Below are 25,269 nucleotides of genomic sequence, written 5' to 3' on the forward strand. Positions count from 1 at the left end.
AGTATAGAACTGCATTAAAAATGCACCACTAAGAATTTGTAATGCCTACGCCAATGACCCACACTGGGTCTGGGAAACTTGACATTCGTCACGGTAATAAAGTTCGAACGTATCTCGACGACAAAACATAAACTTTAACAATAATAAATAATGGGTATTTTAAAGTAAAGCGACTTTGTTGTTTAATTTTTATAATCATATTCATCTTTATTACAACTTTCTACGATAATCAGAAGCTGAGAACGTGTATCGGATTATGATTATTTATAGCAGAATAAGTTATTGTTTTAATTGAAAGTGGCTGACGCCAATTCATTGCACAAGACTTACTTTATTCGTGTACTAATTTTGAGCACGCCTTCTTTTAAATTGCTAAAGATACAGCAGGTGATTAAAAAAATGGGAAAAAGAAGGAAAAATGCAAATAACTTGGTAAATATTAACATTTTGAACAAATACTTCTTATTCCTCTTGGAGTATACCTGTAATAGAGTACCTTTTGTCTCTTAATAATTTTCGAAAAAATCACTTGTTGTCAATAAAAAAGGCTTTTTATTGTTATGGTATTTCTTTAATCGATGTTTTCTCCAAATATATCAGTTTTATCATAAAATTATATATTAATGAAAATATGCATCTCCGGGAGAGAACCAACTTTTGTTTCAAACTTTTTCCTGTAAAATCAATTTCAAGAAATTTCACCTGAGTTTCCGGCGACTTCGAAGCCGCCTGGCAACACTTTTGCATCCAGGTAAGTGCCTGGAAATGCGCAGGTGCTATTTCTAATGTAAGCCCCTACATGTACACCAATTTTCAACCTTATCCGCGTCACGTAAGTTAACTGCCAAAAATTCGCACCTTTGACAGGTCGCCACAGGTGAACGCATCCACTCACACCTGCCAGGCACCCATTTTTACGTTCCTCATCATCAGACGAACATCTCATGTGAAAATTGGCCTTATCAGTATCACGCTCCCATTTACGTTGTCAGCCCACGGTATATATATATGAAAAGCAGCGTACCTGTTAGTGGTGTACTGCATCGTCATCTTCATTAACCTAAGACCTCTTCTTAATCTAACTAAGTTTTCATTTACGAAGTTGATATAGTTGAATTTATAGTATGTTCATGATTTTAGTAATCAGAAATCATTAGCTGTTTGACTGGATTTATTTAACCAAAATTAAATGTTGGCACTAAGAAAAAAATAATTATTTGCAACTGTTATATAACAGCATACTTTAATATCAATGATACTTCACGAACAGCTTTATTAAATTAAATATTGATTTAAGACTTAAATGTAGTCGATATATGAGGATGGTGATTTATCCAGCTCAGCGCAGAATGCAGCATCGAGAGTGTAGATACACCTAGTAGTTAGAAACAAGGCATTACTACTTCCAGTTCCTTTACTTTTTGGTGTTGTTTGGAAGACAACGTGTTCCTTTATTTTTACATCTAAATCCAATATTTTCAGTAACTGCTGAACTGTAATATTATCGCAGCCTCCTCCTCCTTCTCATCGCCATCCTCTATTTACAACTAGAGGCAAAATCAGCGTATCTGACTGTGGCGCACTCTATAGTAATCTTTGTTGATCCAGGATCTCGTTTTAGTGAAAGAAAGTTGCATTTGCTAATTTGAAATTGTTGAACAAACTGTTGGTTCTAAGAAAAACCAAGATTTTTAGTTGTTATACATAATAGTGCATTTTACTATACGTGTTCAATACTTCACTTTCAATGTTTGATTCACAGTTTCCTTTTATTCAATTTTAATACTCCTGAATTTTTTTTTAAATTTATTATGCTTTATTTTAATGTTTGAAGTAAGTTAATATAATCTTTGTTCACAGATCACTCTATTATGTGAAAGATGATTTCAACGTTTCTTAGTCAACTCTAATATTTATGGAGCTGATGTATTTTATTTTCAAATTGTATTATCTTCATCTCAAATGGCTGAATTGACATCCTAGCTATATCAATATAAAATTCTAAATCTGTTACAGTGATCCACTGTCGAATTAAAACATTTTTTAATACATAGCTCTCTCTATCTCTCTCGATCTCTCTCTCTTTCCATCTCCTTTTCTCCCTAAACTATACCTGCTGCATATGATTTACCATCTTTATCTATTTATATCATCTCTTTGTTGCAATTATTTAGAAGGTTCTAAGTTATAATCGTCACGTGCGATATATAATATTGGAAAACGCAAAAAAGTAATGCGACATTAAAAATAACCTTGAAGTTGTTTTCGAAGAAAATTGCGTAGTAGGAATTCGATGACGTCATTGAGAATATTCTGGAAACATACCATAAACCACTACATCTATAGAATATATCTGTAAGGTAGATTTCTATGGTCTCTAAATTAAATCAGCTAGCTAGAAAGCAATATATCATCCTCGATTTCTATAAACTGTATTAATTTTTGTATTTTTTATATCGCTAAATTTTTACTTAAGAGTTTCACAGTTTCCTTACACTAAATCTTAATACTGCTGAATGTATTCTTATCATTCATGCTACTTTATTGCAAGTAAGTACATTCTAACAAGAGCTTTCAAATTATGCATTCATCTTAAAATAGTTGATTCAATACTACGAGGCTATCTGGTATTAATTCTAAATCTGTTACAGTAATCCACTATTTTTAAAAGGATCTCTTAAGAATCTGTTGGCATTCTTCAAGATTCGTGCAAAAAATGCTTATATGATGTAATTTATTTTTATGAGGCATGATGTGAGATTTGTAACTGGTTTCGAGTCGCTCAATCGCAAATTCTTCTATCGTCTTGTAAATTATAGAAAATTATTTTTGAGTGGAAACCCTTTTTAATACATAGCTCCCTCTCTCTCTGCCTCTCTCTCTTTCTCCTTGAACTATACATGCTGCATATCATTTACCATCCTTATCTAATAACATATCTCCCTCTTCGTCTAATTGTTCTAGAAGGTTCAAAGTTATAATCGATACGTCCGGATACAATTTTTTAACATCGCAAAATGCAATGTGTCATTTACAATAACCTTGTGGTTGTTGACGAAAAATTGCATGGTAAAATTTGATGATGATTTCATTAGTTTTAGAAGATTCTGAAAACGTAGCATGAACCACTACATCTGTAGAATATCAGTAAGGTAGGTTTCTATGGACTGGCTTTTATGATCTCTAAATTAAATTAGCTAGCTAGAAAGCAATATATCATCCTCGATTTCTATAAACTGTATTAATTTTATTATTTTTTAATTTCTATTTGACTAAATTTGGATTTAAAAGTTCCAGAAAGTAGACGTTCACGTGACCACTGTATCATTTTTTCCTATGTTTAATTCACAGTTGCCTTGCATTACATTTTAATACTGTTGAATTTATTTTTGTTATTTATGATGCTTTATTTTAATGTTTGAAGTAAGTAGATTCTAGCAAGCGTTTACAAATTGTATTTTCTTCATCTCAAATGGCTGATTTGACATCCTAGCTATATCAACATAAAATTCTAAATGTTACAGTGATCAAATGTATATACTGGGACCTCTTAAGAATCTGTTGGTATTTTTCAAGTCGCTCAATCGAAAAGCCTTCTGCAATCTTACAAAATTATTTTTGATTAAAGACATTTTTTTAATACATAGCTCTCCATCTCTCTTTCCTCCTAAAGTGTACATGCTGCATATTATTTACCATCCTTATCTATTATTATACCCCCTCTTTGTCAAAATATTATACAAGGTTCTAAATGCGTCATTTACAATAACCTTGAAGTTGTTTACAAATAATTTTTTTCAGAAAATGCGTATTACAATTTGATGATGACGTCATTTGTTCTAGAAGATTCATCATAATAGTACAAAATTTTAACGCTGAATTGAATCATCCTGGATTTTCTATAGACTATGACGTCATCAGATCTTCCTAGAATTTCCTATAAGCTTAAACGCATTAAACAAATTAATAATGAAAACAGGATGCCTGGCACAAATCCACATATCAAATTTCACCTGCATCTTTTGCATATTTAACGGATGTCTTATCTCGAAGGAAGCAATAAATCGTCCTTGTTTTTCTCGTTTAACCGTGACGCATGCACGTGATAACCTTGAGACTTTTTTTCACATATTTGACCTTCGCACAATTGCGCAATCGTGACGTCATCAGAATGTTATCGAAGCTTGTTACGTCGTCAGAACATTTGAGAAGTCTGCCCCCACGGATACACACACAGAGACACTCACTAACACTAAATGGTCCAGAAACGCCCCTGTATATCTACTTTATTTCAATAGGAAATCATGTTTTGTTAATTTGTATGTAATATATAAGTATTGCATTGCTAATTTCTTCTTTTTTGGTCAAGTAAAAATGCACCAGACACTTCTAATTGGCGAATGAAAATGCCATGTGATCATCTGCCATAATCAAATAATTTGAAATAGAAGGCTTTGAGGTGAGCATTATAAATATTGAAAATATATATTTAGCGTTGATATAGCAACTTTATTTGACCAGACAGACCTTATCCATTATATCAACTATCATTTTTAAAAAATTAGCACGATATTTCAATTTCACCATTTTGAAACTGGCGGGAAAAAATAACATAGGACGGTCGGTAATTTATGATTTTAAAATGTATTAGGTGCGCTTAACCCGTTAACGCCGAGAATGCCCCTTTGGGTACACCACTCTTTCCTTAATTATACCTCATGCAATTCAAGGTATTCAGAATGGGATTGGGTATAAGATCATGCATGTATTGGATGAATGAAGAAGAGAATGTTTGTAGAGTATGTAGGTATGAGCAGAAAACATGGTTGCATGTGTTAAAAAGGTGAAGAGGGGTGAAGGGGAAGAGAGAATTAAATGGATTCTGAATGATAATGGTCAGGGGGAGCAATGGATATAGAGGGTAGAAGATCTGAGAGAGACAGAGAGAGAGAGAGAGCTGGTTGCACAGGATAGTAGAAAAAAAATGACTCCGGAAGAAGGAGAGTTAAGAAGTAGTATTGCGAACTAGATTCGAAATTTAAAATTGATAATGGTAAGAGGAAATGGAAGCCTAAGGCAAAGTCGCAAGCAAAGGCAAACTCGTTATTACCGCAGATGCTGTAGATGTGATAATGTATGCTTTTGAGCGTATTCGAAAGCTCCATTCATTGTTACTACAGAAGTTACTATCAAATCGATAGTATCTTTGTTTCGCGGAAATAATTTTCTCTAGAAGTTAAAAAAGAAACTTTATTAGTTCAAAAGTATGTTTAACGCTTAAATAAAAAATTGTCCTGAAATAAATTTGCATTTATTTTTCTTAACTTTATATTCTTGAGCTTCATATAATCGTCAATATTTTAATCTATATTACTGTATTCTTTATTTAAAAATTCGAATTGTTCCACGCAAAGCAAAATTTATTCCACTATTGACATAAACTATTGTATTAATAATGCGGTATTCAAAAGTACCGTCACTTTTGATTCAAAAGTACTTTTTTCTTAGTGTAGTACAGTATTAAGTTGAAAAATTGATAAATTTTCAGCTTGCAATTATTTGAAAGTATACAATTTTCAGTATTCCGTATTTACAGGTACTGTTAGTATTGACAGCTTTGACATTGAAGTTATTCAATTATTTTCAGTTTCTAATTGTTATTTCTTTCGTTTTAATTTCTTATCCAAGAAAAAACAAGCGCTTTCTATTTTTTAAGGAATTTTTTCAGCCCGTTTTTAGGGTTTCCCAGCCCCGAATTGAAACTCTTAGTTTCATTCAGGTGCCCGTCCAAGTATTTGTCTATGAAAAATTAATTTTTTTTTACCCTTAAAAGAAAATTAAAAAATGTACAAAATTTCTTTTCAACCAATTTTCATGTGGAACAATTCTTTGGTTTTAATTTTATTGTTCCAAAATTTTTAACTGTTCAACAATTTTGTTTCAAAACAGTTTTTAAAACAAATCTAACAAAATCATTTTCTAACTTTATTTTAAAAAGTATTTTCAACAAATTTTATTTCAACTTTAAAACAAAAATGTAAAAGAAAACAATTTGTTTCCCAATAACTGAAAAAAAATTTAATGCAATTTTCGTTTTTCCATTAAAACTTGTGAAGCCAACGATTTTCAAACAATTTTTCTTATGAAATTAAGCAATGTCTTGTTTTAAGATTCTGTTCAGTTTTAAAGTAACGTCTTAAATACATATGTGTCTACTTTGACTAATTTTTGTAAATATATTGTCGGACAAAATTGGTATAAAGTATAATAAATTGTTTAAAAGTTTTATTTCAATGTGTATTCTACAACAAAAATAATTCGGCTAAAATTCAGCTTGTCCTGCCAAATGGTATCTTCTGACCGAAAGTTAGTCGATGCCAAATTACAGGGTCCTAAATCTCAATTTAAAGGCATGCGAGGAAAAATAGAAAATTTTTTCTTCCGCCTGTCGCTCTGTAGATTACAATTTTATTGAGATGTTTTGGCGCAAAATTTAAGTTTTTAATGCGAAAAACAAATTTTAAAGTCGATTTTTTTTTATTGAAGAAAATGCAGTACTGTTCTGATTTTTTTAGCAGAGCCTTCGGAGGCCGATAACATATATTTTCGTCGTAATTTTCAGAGATGTGGAAGGTAGTTAAAAAAAATTGAAAACCAAAATTGATTTTGTTTATATTTGAATTTTTCGGCCAAACCACATGGAAATGGTTTTGATACATTTGTTTTTAAATTATTGACGCAATTAACAATATATTGATGGTCCGCACGAAGACTAGCACCGTTCAGCGCTTGACGAACACAAGCACCGCTCGACGCTCCTAGCGAAGTGTAGCACGGTTCAAAATTCATTAAAAGAGATGAGCACCACTCCTCGAGGACTCGCGAAGATTAGCACGACTCTCAAAACTCCAACGAAAAGTCGCACCATTCGTAGACGGTTTATTCAGTGCTCACGAAGAAAAGCACGCCCCGTAGAGTGCTGGCGAAGACTAACACCACTCGCAAAGCACTGGTGAAGCCCAAAGACCTATCCAACCCTTTTACAACTTTTGGAACCATCAAAAATGTTCGTATACTCATTTTACCCTTTGTAAGTTATGCTAAGTTTCGCCAAAGCTGTTTAAGTAATGCTACTCTTTGTCAGCGATGTATTAGTTGTGCTAAGCTTCGTCATCGCTCGTCGAGTGGTGCTACTTTTCATTAGCGTTAAGGAGGAACCATCAGTACTGCCGAGATCAGTCGACTACGCAGTCATAATACCTACACTCGTATTAATTTCTGAGTTGAAATCTGGCAACATTGTGACCATGTCGCCGGCGACATGAATCAACGGCTGACTGAGATCTACATTGATCGCGCCTCGCGATGTTGCCAGATTGCGATAGTCAACGTTCAGAAGCGCAAGTTTCGTGACTAATTTTTTTTTTCATGTATATGCAGGAACCAAATGGTTAATATTATTTTTTCATCACAATTTTGAAATACTTGTTTTTAATTTAAAAAATTATCAATAATATCTTAATGGTGGTTACTTAGATATAACTCAGTAAAGAGCTCAAAAACGCCATCTCTCATAAGACATCGCTCGCCGACTTTTCGTCCGCGTTAGCGCGCTCTCTTTCAGACAAATAGTGGGGGTAAAGGGGAAGAATTTCTCTCTTCAGTGCTCCCAACTTGGCTCCCCAACTGCACTGCGCATGCCTCGCATCGACAGTATCATAGCCTGTTAATGGTACGTTTTTTTGAAATGATAAAATACGAAAATCAAGTGTTTAAAACGTTTTAGGATTAGTGTGCGCTAGAGTCGCAAAATCGTGAAAACAGGTAGAATTTTCAAGTTGCATTTTATAATGGGTTGAAAAACAATTTTTCCATTGTTTTTAAAAGTGGGACGATGGTCTTGGGGGCTAAAGCGTACGCTTTGGACCCACTCTGTCGGCTTTTGGGTTCGAGTCCCGCCTCGCACTCTAGAAGAACCTCGGGGGCACGTGCGGTCAACACTAGTCCAGCAAGAGAGTTTTTCATCTCCAGCGAGTTGTGGGACCAGTACCTCTAGAGAAAAACGTTCTCTAAGTACTTAAAGCGGTTACTCTTTGTCTTTCGGAACCCGCCTTAAACTGTATTATTTTACTATGTCATATGAGTTTCAATACACCATAAACTAAAATGAACTTTACTCAATGCATATAACATAATATTTGTTTGAAAATACGCAAAAATATGAATTATAGACGACCAGAAGTGAAACAGGAATTCTAACTTAAATTTTAGATTATACTTTTTTAGATAGTAAATATTTTATGTATAAATGAATAAAAATTATTTTAAGTACATTCTTCTGTCGAGATAAGTCAATTGAAGCTTATAATGTGTTAAAACATATATAACGTACTAAAATAATTATATTTTGACAAACAGTTTGAACATCGAACGAGTTTTTTCACTGTATACGATAAAAATTCCACATGTAACACTTAGTTTCCGGTCAATTGTAATTGTTTTTATCCATTAATCATTTTAAACTATGCAAAATAATAAAAAGAAGGTTTTAAGTACAAATTAAAATTAAAAGCACAAATAGACACTTAAAGACTATGTTATGGTTTGAGACTTAATTTCATTAATTTTACAATGATTATTAACAGCCATTAACAGCCAATGAGACTATTTGTCTGGAAAAGAGCGCGTGAATGCGAATCACATGACCCTCTAGGCAGTCTTTCATTGAACGTCACTTCGTCTACGTAAAATTACAGCAACATTGCTATAATATTGCAAAACCATATTGTCAATGTTTTAGAAATGTTGTACAAATGTTGCTACAATACATAATGTTAATTGCGTCAATTATTTTAAACCAAATGTATCAAACCCATTTCCATGCGGTTTGGGGGGAAAACTCTAATATAAAAAGATAAATTTTGGTTTTCAATTTTCTTAACTACCTTACACATCTCTAGAAATTATGACGAAAATATATCTTATCGACCTGCGAATGCTTTACGTAAACAAAATCAGGACAGTACTGCAATTTCTTAGATAAAAAAATCTTTTAAATGAGATTAGGAGCTTGTAAGGGACATAGACTAGTTTTTGGTCACAGGGTACCATGTGGCACATCTTAAGCTGAATTTGGGCCAGGGGCAGTTTTTATATGCTTATTCGGCTATACCCTTTATACCTCACGTATTAGAAAGTAGATGCATTACAGTAGTCAACCTTCAGTTCAGAAGACAATTGTCATCAAGAATAAGAAATGTTTCAAACTATGTACTTACACCTGTAATTATGAATAAATAGTTATCCGTCATGTACTATAAACTGTTTGCATTAAAATTATGTAGCATTACTTCAGAAGAAAAACTTATAAACAATAATGACTTCTTTCAATAATTAATTTACTTAAAATTTTAGTATTTTGTAGTATCCAATTTTCAAACTATTTTTAACTATTCATTTATTGTGTGACAATAAATACTGTAATTTAAGTAAATTAATTGTTGAAATAAATCATTATTTTTTATAACTTTTTCCTCCTTAAATAATTGAAAATTCATATTTTTCATTGAAAATTGATGTGCTGATAATTCAATAGTTAAATATTCCAGCTACCAGTTTTATACAACATTCAACCTGTGAATTTTCTAAGAAATTGAACTGTCGATTTGTAAAAAATACCATGCATCTAAAATTGAAAATTATTCAATTGTACAAATGAAAAGACGACGACTTCCAACTGTCGAAGGTGTACAATTGAAATTTTCTAGTTCTCCATCTAATGAGAAGGTATTTTTTTCATCAAAACTCCACGTTATGAGAACCTCTGTGCAAAAAAAAACAATTTTTGGGAAGAGTTTGCATACTTTTTCAGGGCTTGAAAGAAAATTATCATCATTTTAGCTGGAAATTCATCTGTTTGATTAAAAAAAAAAAACTATATCGATGGAAATTCAATTTAAATTTTGGTATAATATCATTTGGTTGACAATTTGTCGTTTACGTTGAAAAGTAAAGTTTTTGGTCTCAAAGTTATGTATATTGATGGAAATTTATCCTTTTTGACACAAAATTAGTGTTATAGGTGGAAAATATACAAGTAGACAAGATTAGACTAAACATCGTAACTAAACACCGTAAACTGAAATCCGCAGAAACCTTCCCCGCCGCACGGCGCACATGCAGCAGCCCTCGCCACATGCGAAGATGAAGCTCCTTCTTAGGTATAAACCGTGGGCTCATAACGTAAATGGGAACGTGATACGGATAAGAGCAATTTTCACATGAGATGTTCGTCTGATGATGAGGAACGTAAAAATGGGTGTCTGGCAGGTGGGAGTGAATGCGTTTACCTGTGGCGACCCGTCAAAGGTGCGAATTTTTGGCAGTTAACTAACGTGACTCGCATAAGGTTGAAAATTGGTGTACATGTAGGGGCTGACATTAGAAATAGCACCTGCGCATTGCCAGGCACTTACCTGGATGCAAAAGTGTTGCCAGGCGACTTCGAAGTCGCCGGACATTCAGGTGAAATTTCTTGAAATTGATTTTACAGGAAAAAGTTTGAAACAAAAGTTGGCCCACTCCCAGAGATGCATAATGAATGCACCACGAAGAATTTGTAATGCCTACGCCAACGTCCCACGCTGGGTCTGGGAAACTTGACATTCGTCACGGTAATAAAGATTGAACGTATCTCAACGACAAAACATAAACTTTAACTATAATAAATAATGGATATTTTAAAGTAAAGCGATTTTGTTGTTTAATTTTCTATGATCATATTCACCTTTATTACAACTTTCTACGATAATCAGAAGCTGAGAACGTGACACTGATTATGATTATTTATAGCAGAATAAGTGATAGTTTTAACTAAAAGTGGCTGACGCCAATTCTTTACGCAAGACTTACTTTATTTGTGTACTAATTTTGAGCACACTTTCTTTTAAATTGCTAAAGATACAGCAGGTGATAGAAAAAAATGGGAAAACGCGAATAACTAGTTAAATATTAACATTTTGATCAAATACTTCTTATTCGTCTTGGAGTATACCTGTAATAGAGTACCTTTTGTCTTTTAATAATTTTCGAAAAAATCACTTGTCAATAAAAAGGGCTTTTCATTGTTATGATATTTCTTTAATGGATGTTTTCTCCAAATATATCAATTTTATCAGAAAATGATATACCAATGAAAATATGCATCTCTGGGAGTGGGCCAACTTTTGTTTCAAACTTTTTCCTGTAAAATCAATTTCAAGAAATTTCACCTGAATGTCCGGCGATTTAGAAGCCGCCTGGCAACACTTTTGCATCCAGGTAAGTGCCTGGCAAATGCGCAGGTGCTATTTCTAATGTGAGCCCCTACATGTACACTAATTTTCAACCTTATACGAGTCACGTTAGTTAACTGCCAAAAATTCGAACCTTTGACAGGTCGCCACAGCTAAACGCATCCACTAACATCTGCCAGGCACCCATTTTTACGTTCCTCATCATCAGACGAACATCTCATGTGAAAATTGGCCTTATCCGTATCACGTCCCCATTTACGTTGTGAGCCCACGGTCTAGTAGCCTCACGTCTGAAATATTGCAGCGAAAGCAAATAAATCCCGCAAAGAAATACCTTTGTCTCATATTTCTGTTATCTTGAACATTGGAAAAAGGAGTGTTCCGTTTACAGAGGGCTTTCGGCTTTGCTTTAGTTTTTATCTTATCGCGTTACTCAACATACGCATTAAGTTAACTGCAATCATGCCTTTTAGGCCTCTTTGCCGGGGGTTCTTGAGCGATTGGAGGGTGGCAATACTAAATTTCCCGAAAGCACTAATTACAACATACAAAGTTGTAAATAATTCAATGCGTTCCTGCACCACAGGTGATTATTCAATAAATCGACTTCTAATAATAAGATTTTGTCGCACCTTTCAGCGACTCTGCACCTGGCAAAGGTGCCGTTTGTTAATCGTGTGTCAAAAAACGCAGTGGGGTCTCGGACTACTGGCGCCAAGTTCACGATGTTCGAGGTGTACAAAAAAGCTAAATCTAAGCTTCGAGAGCATTAAGTTGATAAAAATATCAGTTGCATACAAATTAATTAATTGATTAATTTCATTAATCAATTGAAAAAGTTTGAACTTGTCAAGTGAGCTTAGATTTCGCTTTTTTGTACATCTCGAACATCGTAAACTTGGCGCTGGAGGGGAAGTTGTGCTGACGATCACTAATTTAAATGCAGACTGTCACAAAAGCGGCTCATGTAGATACAGTTTCAAAGCTGTGTAAGTCCCGAAATATGTATCGGACCCAAAAACTTTATGGGACTTTTCTACATATATTTTTTCCATCTGCCCCTACAAGGATAAGGATGAGTTGCATCAAGGTTATAACCACATCAAATTTGGAAGAATTGGACCAATGGAATTAGCCTTTATTAGTGGACTTTTTTAGGCTCCTAAAATGAAGCTCAAGTTCGTTAACCAGATATTTCCGACCTAAATTAAATAATGTACAGCATTTAAAAAATTTGAAACCATTTTTTTTAAGTTATAGATATTTTTGCCGACGTTTTTTGTATATGACAGCGAGACTTGCATAGTATCCTAATGGAATTTTTAAATTCGATGAAAATTAAAAAAGTGATATGCTTTTCAACAATTTTCACAAAAGATAGAGAAAAAAAAACTATTTTTCTGGTAGATTATAAAATTTCAGTCCAAATTTTCACTAGATATAATATATACTTGGAAACTATCCCGATGAAATTTTGCGAAGAGTCCAAAATTCAAAAAGTTATATAATTTTCAAAATTATCCAATTTTTGTAAAGAGATCGTAGATTCTTAGTAGATTTAAACAAGATGGACAAATTATCTCAATGACACTTTTTGTTTGGGCGCACATTAAAAATGTTTTGGATAATTAATAATCTAGTGCATTACCTATATTGGGTTATTTTTAAAGCACATAATGTATGCATTAAACATATGTGACGTGTGCCAAAGAAACGAAGCTTACTCTGAAAAGTGGGATTTTTCAGGGAGAGCGGTCGAATTCGACCCGCTAGACGCGACTTTTAGGAAAGAGGGAAAACTCACAAAATCTTCCCTCTCCACCTACCACTACATTCTCATGCATATAGTGGTGCCTCTGTCGCGTTTTACGGACGCCCAATAGATGAGACGCGGAGATGTGTGGTGATTGGTGGGAGGTGTTCCAAAGGATCTTGAGCTCGCGAACGAAAATCTGATTTCTTGGGTACCTAATAACTTAATTATTAGCAATAATAACGCCCGAAAATTGTTTTCGATGATTTCATTAATAAGAGCAGCTCAAAAACTATCGAAAGGTCTATAAACCTCGGTTTCGATTTTTGTAGAGTAAGCCCCCTTTCTTCGGCGCACGTCACATACAAAAATGAGTGTGAGGGTGTGCCCAAACGCCGTAGGCGTGCTTAGACATGTCGTGAGGCGCTACGCGCAATGAGAATGTGCCCGCGCTGCTGGCATATTTTTTTGAAATTTTCTTATACTTTTTGTATGTTTTGTTTTGGGTGATCATTATAATTTAATCAGACAATTTTTTATATTAACCATTTTTTTTACAAGTTCAAGAAAAAATCATCTGATTTTGATTATAAATTAAACATTTTATTGTTGAGTGGAGTGTAAAAGATATAACATTTCTGTTTTAAAGTAGTTGTACCATAATTCAGATATCTGAACAAAAAAGTTTCTACAATTTTAACCCCCTTACCATACACTTTATTACAGCACCCATGCATCGTACACAGGTGCGAATTGGGATTTCGCGATTTCAGCAGCTGATTTGAAGATTAAGAAATGTTCAAAACATATCGAAAGATATGTGTGTTTGGTGTGAAATTTTCCGTTATAAACAAAGTATGTTTTGGAAAAAATGATTTTTTCTTTTAAAAAATCGTATTATTTTGCATTTTAATCAAATTCAACAAAACCGACGCGATTTATTAGCTAAAACATTGTTGTTTAAGAAAAAAAAAATATAAAAGTAATAAAATTATACTAAGTATTTTTCCCATGCCCCCAAAGTTACTATATTTCCAAAGAGGGAATTTCGTGCTTTCAGAGTAGACAAGTAAGATTTAATATATTAAATAACAAGAAAATACCATAAAACCATTTATCTTTTATAAAAATTATGTCAAGGCATAAAAAATACAAGGAAATAGATAGTTCTTGGCAAAACGCTCGCATTCAATGCATACAGGTACACGATTGTCGACACACATTCTGCGCATGCAGTTCCGGCATCTCATGAAGAATTTGAAAAAATGTTATCTGTCGGGAAATAAAAATAAAGATTGAATAAATACATATTTTGAGAAACTTTCATAAAAACTATGTGATTATATGTTTCATATATTTTACAAAAATAGTTTTCTTACCACAAAGAAGACCACAAATAATCATTGATTAAAATGCAATCATTTTTCTAAAATTGGTAAGAAGCGATGGTCAGAAAAAAGTAAATTTTAACATTTATCATAAAAATATCTTTTTTTTTAATGACATCAGTTATAATATTTTGATACTTCAAATCATAGAAAACTATTTTTTGCAGATATCTGACTTTTGACACGACAACTACCTTAAGCATATAATACTAGGTACCTAAATAATAAAATTTTGTTAGGCTTATATTCCATCGAATATAATCATCGATTTACCAACAAAAGTAGCAACAATTTTAAATAGAAAAGTACTTAATGACTGCATTGATCAAGTATAATACATTTTCGAATGTCAAAAACTTGATTCTTCCAAGTTCAGACCTTGGCAGAATTCAAAGAAAAATCAGCACCATTTTTATGACATACATGCCTTTAAACTTTTCTGATACACATAATGCTTTCATTTTTCATTTCAAGGTATTTTCTTCAAAACTTATCCTAAAACGGTCTTGTTGGTAAAATCATGTCGATCGTGATAAAAGAATATTACTTTTTTCAATCTTTCTAGTATCTTTTAGTACGTTTTTTAACTAATAATGAGGTGCGAAATTGAGATACATTATACCACTAGACACTATTTCTCTAGACACCCTGTGTAAATCGTTTTCATTTGAAAAATCTTTCCAATCAAATTAAATGTTTCTTTCAAATGTCACCGACTTCATATCACGTTATTTTATGCAATTTTGAATGAGTTCAATTTTAAATTCTCTTGAGTTAAAAAATATAAATTTGTAACATTTATAAGTATGAAGACGTTCAGTTTAGAATGCTGTATTCTAAATTCCTTTACTTTAAAAAATTTTCATTTTAACCTCTTAATTTCTGGTTAAAACGCAAATTTGCCAGAATAGGTTTATATATAACTTGATATTTTGGATAGTATAACTAAGTTTTTGTAGTGTTCACACATACTTTAATTTCAGTAAAAAATATCAAAAAGATCTGTTTAGGTAAAAAAAATGGCTGATAGAAGAAGAAAAGCAATTGCATTAGTAGAGAATTCGCAAAAATTTATTTATAGCTTTATTTATAAGTTTATGACCTAAACATTCTTTTTTGACGGTACGTCTATTTAAAATATTTATGCTATCGTGTACTACTTGTTGTTTCAGAACTTCTTTCGTCTTCAGCGTTTAAGAAAACTAGGTTTGAGTGACAATGAGATACACCGGCTACCACCAGATATTCAAAATTTTGAGAATCTCGTAGAACTCGATGTTTCACGAAATGGTGAGTGCTCTACAAAACGAAATCGATAACAGATTAAACAACCACCGCAGTGTCCCATTGAGGACACCTTCGCTGCTCTTATATCCTGAATGTGGCTCTGACGCTCGCTTAGATATGTATAGGTCTCTCCAGTAATCTATCCTCGCTTCAGATTAATCTAGGCACACTTATTCATTCTAAAATCTATGCTAGTCTCCTGTGTACCCCTAGACGGTATTTAAAGCACTCTGAATTTTCTTTGAACTAGAAGCGTAAACGTTCAGGTCATCCACAGAATATAAATGAGTGACCATATGCTCGCAATGACTTTTTCGCCGCAGAGTTATTCAGGAGAATTACATAGTGCGAGAGATAGTGGCAGAAGTATGATGCGAAAGAGTACACGGAAAAAATTTATTCGTAACAAAGTCGCGAGCTTGTAGCTAAGTCACGGATACGAGATTTAGAAATAAAACATTGAATCGTTATTTCTATGAGAATTGTATGGATAAATTTCGAATTTTTTTTACGAACAGCCCCAATTTCCTACGAACAGTTCCTAAGAATTCCATGCTTAAATATAAATACGAACAATTTTATTTGTGCGTTTTAATTTAGATTGATTTATAAATTCGCAACTCTGAGGATTCGAAGCCTCGAAAGACTAATGATTCATTAGTTTTAAAACATAAACCAAGAATGCGTAAACACGCGCAGCTTTCGAGACCAAACAATATAGGTTTTATAAAACTTCTAGCCACTCATCAGACAAACTCGAACCAACATACGCGCGTATACACGCACCGCAAGTTAGGGCGAGTGTGTGTGCAGGCCACCTGGAGGCGAGCTTACCTAGGAGTTCCCAGATCTGTCAGACAAGCTCGTGAGTGCTCAGAGAATCTTTTTTCAATTGTAATATTTTCGTAATTTTTCACGTAAAAAAAGTGATAATCGTTTTAGAATTTTCACATCGATTTCGTCAATTCTTGATCGAATTTCGCAGATTAGTTGAAAGACATCCCTGTGTAGATGACGCTGTTCGTCGATATGCGATAATTTTCAGATGAGATAGTAAATCTATTTTTCCATAGGAGCATCAATTTCTTTCTACGTCTCACTGCGTGTGGATGAACCTTCAAGCTTTCCAACGACAGATGGTAAGTCTATGAGAGATTAAATCGAAAGCTTTCCTCTGGTCAATCCAGACCATCGATAGGCGCGCTGGTGAGTTTCTGCGTCTTTTCAGATGCACCTGTCAACTTAAATATGAACATTAGTTCAATTTTTTCTTCGGTCTTACAATCAAGATTGAAATAAAAAGACAAGTAAATCCGAGTCAATAATTTAATCAAAATATAAAAATTCTTCTACACCTCGCGACGTTTCGACCTAATCTGTCGGTCATCCTCAGGCAATACTTGATACAAAATTATTATAAAAATTATCTAATTTAAAAAATTGACATTGTCGTAGAGAAAATTATAATATGAAAAGAAAAGTCAATTTACCTTATATACGATTTTTGCACATAAAAAATTATAGTAATTGCACCTGTCAAATAGCAAACGCTCTCGGCAGCGTCCCACATCCTTTTCTTGCCACGTTTTTAGTACATCTATCTTCAAATTGCCTTTCTTCAGTAGGAGTTTAGTGCTTCCTAACACTAGCTACTGCGGAATGGGCGTTCCCGACTTTACATATGAGGTGAAGATGCGGCCCAGATGTTGGAGCGTATAAGTAAACTTCTTCCACTTCTTGATACCATCTAGTCCTGCAGCGGAAAAGTTCTTCGTGCCCCTAGGTGCTTTTTTCACCTCTTCGGCAGTGATTTTTCGGCATTCCTGCTCAGATCTAATGAAGTTATCGCAAAGCTCCTTGAAGCGGATTGTATTTTTAGTGTTTTACTTCAATTCCAGTGTTTTCGGGATCCTATATACCTCTCTTCAACAAGTTTCTACCTCGTAGGGCTTGGGTGGATGTTGACAGAAACAGAAATATCGCTGATGAGGTACGATAGATCAACGAGTAACCGTAGATTTTCCTTGGCCCACCTCTCCCACTTCTGTATACTTCTCTATACTGCAGATAGCAATCGTATTTTTTCATTTTTTAAATTAAAATTCGGAGTTACACAATTTGTCAAGTCACTTTTTGAAAACAATGTCTGGTATGTGACCATCGCCAGCAGCCACGCACAAATCAGCCCTTTTTTCGGCGTTTTCCATCACTTTTTCAATTGTTTCCGGTCCGATTCCAGCGATTTCTTCGAGTATGTTGGCCTTGAGTTGCTCGAGAGTTCCAGGTTTATTGATATCAACCTTACTTTTGAAGTAGCCCCCTGGTAAAAAGTCCGTGGGCGACAAATCAGGAGACTGATTTTGAAAATAAAAAATCACAATTTCGGCTCGCTCTCCGGTGTATAGCGATTCATGGTGAAAATGGTACTGGTTTGACGTTTACAACCCGCGCTGCTACAATGGCGGCAGACGGCGCGCAATTTTTAAATTAAAAAAAACTTCGGGTATAACAAAAAAAAATCACCTTGTACTTGATGTCAGCAGTTTTGACTTGTTCAACGTCCGATGGTAGAGCATCAGTTGGTTGGCGAGCTTTCTGACCCTTTCCGTGAACAGTCTACCAGCTATCTTTTAATCCACCGTCGGTTTTAGCATTCGGTTTAAATCAGCGAAAGATCTCGCTCCACCATAAATGGGACAATTAAAGGTCCAAGTATCTAATTCCTAGGAGATATTCTCAAGATCTCTTAGGGGGTGCCTGCCTTCCGTGGTTCTTAATGTCGCTTCCTCCTCTTCGTCTACGGTTTGTTCATGTAGCGTTCGGGGAAGCGCTCTGTGTTCATATGTAGTTCGCGAGAGGTAGGCAGCTTGATTTCGTATAGATAGTCGCAAAACGTGAAGAAGCTGCGGGTGCTTGTGGCATCGCAGAATGTGCACACGCGTTTAAAGCCTTCACGAACAGAGATAATGTTGCCAGGCCAGAATGTCATCCTTGATTTGATTCGTTCACTCAATGTGAGCATTTTGACAGTTCTTCGTCATTTTTCCATCTTAAGTATTTTCAGCACCTCGAATGCAAGGATAATCGGCAGTGTTTGTCGATCGATTGTCGGATGACCTGCGCTTTCGATCGATTAGAACCGCATCTACAACTTTTAGGTTGTTTAGTGGTGTCATTGTTGTTCCCACGAGCAGCTAGATAAAGGGTTCGTCTATCCTTGTAGAGCTGCGCATGCAAGGGTTAGGCTGCATACCCTGAAAGGTCGCTTGGTATCACAGAGTCACCGTTTAAGACATCTTACCCATGTGTCATTCAACTTTTGACCTATTTTTTACTTCTCCGCTTGGAGGTTTTCCTTCGTGACCATTCCTGGACAATTGTCCGCAACTGTTTAGGAATTATTGTAACCGTGTTTAGCAGAAACCCTTTGTGCAGGGACCCTCTACCTGCAACCTGCAAAGGCGTTGAAAAACGAGTCGCAGGGGCCTTTTTAAAGTTGGAACGTGTTATACTTTTTTTTCGAACATAAAATATAACCTCTTTGGTTGCTTTATGGACACGAGTATAGTACCAACAGATTCAGTATAAGTCCTAGTATCGCCCCCACTCAAATCCGAACATAATAATTTTAAACCCGAATTAGAAATATGAAAAATCGGGAGACGGCTGTAAATTTCTTTTTTGACGACATACTTTTCTGATTTCAAGTATAAAAACATTTGTGATTACTTTGACATTACTTTTCATTTTCCCACCAAACAGAAAAGTTGTCTAGGGTGCTTCTATCGTATAATCTCACGCTACACGTTTTGTCATTTTACTTCTCTCACATTTGTGCATAGGCCTTTTTAATTTAATTTCAAATCATTGGCAACTGTAATTTGGTGATTCCGAATTCTCGTTGGCTAAAGCTCCTTCGGCTTTCAGGAATACATTCTCATTACGTCGAAATTGCGTAATTTCCTATATTATCTGGAACTCTGTTATATTAAGTATTTATTACAATAATTACTACCTAATTTTTCCTTTTAAACATTTTATTTATCTTGTAGTTTTTGCATAATTTTTTTTTTAAACCGAAACTAATCCTCTCATCACAAAATAATTATTAAGAAATTTCTAGTTACTATTTTTTGTGGACCTTTTTTCGGCGAATAATTTTGGTGTTGAGTATTTTTTTTGTATCATGTTTTTTTCCGAAATTATACCATTTTTATTTTTAAGGTTATTTTTCTCAATCAAAACGAAAACTACGCGTCGGATGAACAAGTAATGAGCAACAAATATGTAGACCTTTTTTTGGGTAAATAATTTTGTTCTAAAAATTTTATTGTATCTTATTTCGTTTTTGAGAAAATGTTAATTTTTAATTTTTAATATTCTTTTCCTTGTATTAGTGTTAGAGCTTATGATAAATTAATATTCAAAATCTTGTTTCGCGTTGTTTCAAAAATAGGTAACTTTTCCCTTAGATCTGAAAACGAAAATACACATTTTTGTGATTTGGATCCACCCTAATTGCTCACCTAATCTTTTGTATCGTTAATTTGGAAATTAAAGAGTGGAAAAATACAGTTTTAATGTTCGGACAATTTCATATTAGAAATGTTTGAAATATTCGACCGTTCAGACACTTAATCTGGACTGTAGAATAGTGCTTTCGATTAAACTGTTTTATTGTTTTTTTATATATATTTTTTAAATTGAAACTTTCTTTTTTATTCTATCAAAATTTAGAATCTCTTGTAACTTTGTGAATTATGTCCAGAACGAAAAATATGATTAGACCTGGCGAGTTTCAACCAATTTCAATCTAAACTTCTACACACTCGCTATTTTTGTGCAGAATGTAAGTACATGACATGGAAGTATTTAAAACACAAAGTAAAAATCAGCTGTAGGATCCTTTTTGGTTGAATACGCGCAGCAGAAAGAAGACTTATTATTATTTTTTCTTTATTTTTTTCTACATGTTTTACTATAACTTTTGATAGAATTAACATTTTGGCATGAATTTTTTTTAATACAGGTAATAATAGCAAGGGGAAGCATCGGCGACTCAGACAATAGCGCGTCAAACTTCCAGACAGGAGGTCTGTGGCCCAATCCTTGAGCCGGTACCAACGGAAATTTTTCTATATACTTCTGCCGGGGCTTCGGTGGTTTGCAACCTACCTTGAACGCAAAATTTAGGATAATAAATAATAGGCAGTCTGAAAGGTGGGCCTGGTCCTACATTTTTATAATTATGAAAAAAGTTTTTTGAAAATAATTTTTTTTTTACTTTTTTCATCATTACTGAATTCCCTGACCAGACCCACCTTTCTTATTTCTTCTTATTTATTATTCCTTATTTTCAACTATTTGCTTCATGTAAAAAAAAGTTAGGAAATAGCAAAAAGTCTCGACAAGTTAGGAACCTAGTCACGTTATTCACTCGTCGCATGATCTTAGCAGTATTAGACCGCGGACCCTTCAATTAGTGTCCACGACCCGGTTGAATCTGGCCAATAGAATAATTTAGATTTAGTGGTCTTATAGCCTAGAGTAGAGCATTCCAAGCAATCAGAATACATTTTTGATCAGCAACAGTAGGAAATTTTATTTTGTTTTTTTTTCCTCATAAAGGTAGTTTTGTAATTACCTCAAATTTTTAATTGGCTTTTTTGATATGCAGTAAATTTCCACCTATATCCCCCGCCGTACGACGTGTATGCTCACGAATGTCCCCCTCTGGAGAGGCCCCCACCTCTACCGCAAATCATCAGGATATTTGTGTGCAGCATAGTTTATTGGCAGCCTCGGCATTGTATCGATACGCCTACTGCAAGCAAATTTTCCAACTGAGCATGTACGAAAAAGCGCCGGTCTATTTTGAATAAATAATTATAAACTATCAATGATGCTTTTCGGCACATGCGCAGTTGAATCAGTCGCGGTCCGTTAGCATGGTAGATTTTTCATTTTCTTGAAATAGTACAATTTTCAATTAAAAATTAATATAAAAGAATCCAAAACCGACTCAAATACTTCGCGGCATATTGAGTATTGCAGCATGACCTCACGGTCAAAAACAAGAATTGCCGCTGAATCGCATGTAGATCTAAAAGAGGTGAGCGGGAACTGCGACTGTCACTCAAGCGAGCAGTCAGGTGTGAACAAACAAAATCGGAGCGGGCTATAACGAGTTAGTTTCCATCAACCGCCAGCCCCGAAATAGGAACTATAGAATAGTTTCACTGTAATTCATAAAGTTCTGAATTTTCAAATGTATCATGCTACGATAGGTGGAAATTTCAGCCGACAGGAAGGTTACATGATCTTCGGTTCCTACTTGGCTCAGGACTGCAACTGTACACGACTTTTTGGAGGAAAATTTCTAAACGCAACGGTAAGTTATAAAGGCCTGAAGAGTAATATTTCTCAAGTGCAGAATTTTTTTCTCAGTCATGTTCCATTCTTTTGTCGATTATAGATCTTTCAGTGTCACAAAATAAAATAACCAAAATTTGAGGTTAAGTGTGTCTGATCGGGTACTCTCATCTCAAATTTCGGACATTTGATTGTATTGCGGGACACTGAAAGGTCATAAATCGACAAAAGAATGGAACATGACACAAAAAATACATTCTACACTTGAAGTATTTTACTATTCTGACATTTAAGAGTTACTTTTACGTTTCGAATATTTTCTCGAAAAAGTAATCTGCATTCCCATGACATCATATTAAAATACTTAGTTCAAACCTCCTGCTCGTCGGCCTCTTTTTTTTAATTAGTCAGCCCCTCTCGCGGGCGTGACCGTATAGCCCGCATAGGGACCGTTGTGGGAGGTGAAGGAACTGCGCACGGGGAAATAAGTGCTTATAGTGGCAGGGGACCCAGGCGCACGGGGCATTGGCGAGCGCGGACATAAGTCGAAGTTCACTGTATTTTTGTTCATATTACTCGGAAAGTAATATGACAAAAACTTTATTGATATTAAAGGTACTACAGTACTATATCTGATATATTTTTTCGCGTTTTTGGAACGCGTTGAATGACCAATTGAAGAAACTTTCGAATTCTCTTATGATATAACTATACCTATTTATAATTTCCAAACTATATTGATTATCTTGTTTATATGAGGAAAACATATTTAATATTGTTCTGTCGGCCTCTCTGATTTTCCGAAAATAAGATTTTACGATCAGATATAAACACAGCTTGAAAAATATTGAAAGTGTCCATTTTTAAATGATGATGGCTTCTATGATTTACTAAAATCAAAATTGTCATTTACACATGAATATAAGCTTGAAAAATATTGACAATGGTAATTTTTTTCAATTGCCAGAGAAAAACCTCCATCATGACAAAAAAAAAATGTATTTGATCCCTATGAGGAAGCAAAGAAGATTGTAATTCATCTAGAGTCTAGAGGTGAAAGTCAAAATCATTAAAGTGCATGAATTAACAAAAAATAGTTAAGACACGATTGAAAAGATTCAGAATAAACTAAGCGGTAACACCACTCTAGGATTTTTGAAAACTCGATTTTTTGTTTTGGCTTAAACAGTACTTTAGGGTCATAAAAACAATATGCAGTTGGGCCTATATATGGTACAGGTATCGCAAATTAGAGATAAAAATAAATGTCAAGGATTTAATTGCTTGTCAAACTTTAAACACGTTTTTCTCGAAACAACTTTTTTTAAAGTAGGAGGACGTATGACATGAACATCTGGACATAGATCGGTTTGAAATTTTCACAGTAGCTTCACAATTGACGTGCCGAGAGTAAATGCGGTGTAGAATGAGTTGCAGAATGGAAGCGGTTTCAGTTTTTGTGTCAAAGCAAAGAAGACTTTGAAAAATGACGTGAGCGGAAACTTAATGAATAAGCGTCAGAGTAGAAGCGAAATGAAATCTCGCTTTTACTCCCAATCCCAAATTTAACACGTATTTGCTCGCGTTGGAACACCGTAGCTTTTTAAAAGGATCCCGTAACACGCCTGTGGAAAAGTGGTTTCCGTTCATTGGGGATACGTTTCCAATAAGAGTCAATGGCCTAGTTTACGAGTAGAGCCGATACCCCTATCGCACTGACTTCGGCGGGCCTTATCTTGGAGCCCTTTGAGTTTCGGGCTTTGTGCTCATTAAGATATTTGTTCAGGATGCCGAGACGCGTAACATATCAAAAATCAGCCAAATTAACGAAAACAACTTTTCCCATAGGCGTGTTACGGGGTCCTTTGATGTCCTGTGTTGATATTGTGATGTTGCAGTATTCATGTTCCGTTTCTACCAGATTTGTATTATAAATGTCGTCATCTTTGATTAATGACTTTTAATTTTTCGTTCTCATATGAACATATTAACATCAAGCCTAAAGTTCTACGTTTTTCTTCATTATATCACATATAGTTAGATAATCCTAACAATTAATACTATTGAGCTCATTCAAAAATACTACATTAATTTATTGTAAAAGCTTTTAATTGTATCATTAGATATAATAATATCAATAATATAATTCTTAATGTGAAGAATTTCTGAAAATAAAACCAAGAATCTACCGAGAAAATTTGGACAACCAACAAGGTGGTTAGGTGGTTGTCCAAATTTTATCGTTATATTCTTGGTTTTATTTTCAACAATTGTTCACATTAACTTGATTATTGAACGTTAAACAGGATTTTAAATTTGATTTTAATCTCATTTAAATTTCTTAAATTTTAATAATATTTTAGTAGTTAGAAATATAATAATAATAGTATTAATATTTATAATTAAACATCTTGTCAAAAGATTTCGTACTAAAAACAGCCTCATCTCAGCAGTTACTTGACTTAGTCCGTAACTATGATGAAAAACCGGATTCACCATTAAAAAAGTTTTAAAAAATTATAATAATAATTAATTTATTCATGTATATTTATATATAAAATTAATCAATAATAATAATAATAATTATTATTATATTATAATATTATTATGATGCTAATATTTATATAAAGTATAATTTACATAATCAAACATGTTAATAATTACAAAAAATAGTATAGGTTTTCAGTACTTGCAAGTGGGACGATGGTCGTAGGGGTCAAAGCGTAGGTTTCGGACCCACTCCGTCCGCTTGCGGGTTCATTTCCCGCCTAGCACTCTGGAAGAGCCTCAGCGGCCCATGCGGTGAACACCATCCAGCAAGGGAGCTGTTCATCTCCGGAGAGTCGGAACTCACTTTAAACTGTAGGTCCTCCTCTCACCACTAAGTAAGTGTATGAAGGGTGTGTAAAGGAATAGGTTAGAAAGAACCAGAAAAATGGGCCCTTAGGGGATAAATTGGAAGCTTCCATTTCAAATTCCATTCCAGTACTTGTAGAGCGTTGCGACTCACAGAGATCCAACAATTTTAGTGTTGTAACGCTTCGTCTTTCGGCCCACTCTACAAGTAGTCAAAGCCGGATTTTCAATAGTATTGGTATAAAAAATGGTATGGATGATTTGAGGCAAACCCCAGCAAAGGAACAATTTAAGAGAATTCCAAAGAATTTAAAAGAAT

General features: G+C 34.3%; 1 protein-coding gene across 10 annotated transcripts in view; it reads left to right on the top strand.

The window, feature by feature from the left end:
* The window catches only part of LOC117181592 (protein lap4), a 485,727-nt gene that overhangs the window by 71,188 nt on the left and 389,270 nt on the right, over window positions 1-25,269 (top strand). For all 10 annotated transcript variants that reach the window (XM_033374437.1, XM_033374439.1, XM_033374438.1 and 7 more), the window contains exon 2: window positions 15,608-15,725. In XM_033374437.1, coding sequence (XP_033230328.1) covers window positions 15,608-15,725 — 118 coding nt within the window. The remainder of the gene's footprint in view (window positions 1-15,607; window positions 15,726-25,269) is intronic.

The sequence above is a fragment of the Belonocnema kinseyi genome, chromosome 10 (assembly GCF_010883055.1).
Source record: "Belonocnema kinseyi isolate 2016_QV_RU_SX_M_011 chromosome 10, B_treatae_v1, whole genome shotgun sequence".
Lineage (NCBI taxonomy): Eukaryota > Metazoa > Arthropoda > Insecta > Hymenoptera > Cynipidae > Belonocnema > Belonocnema kinseyi.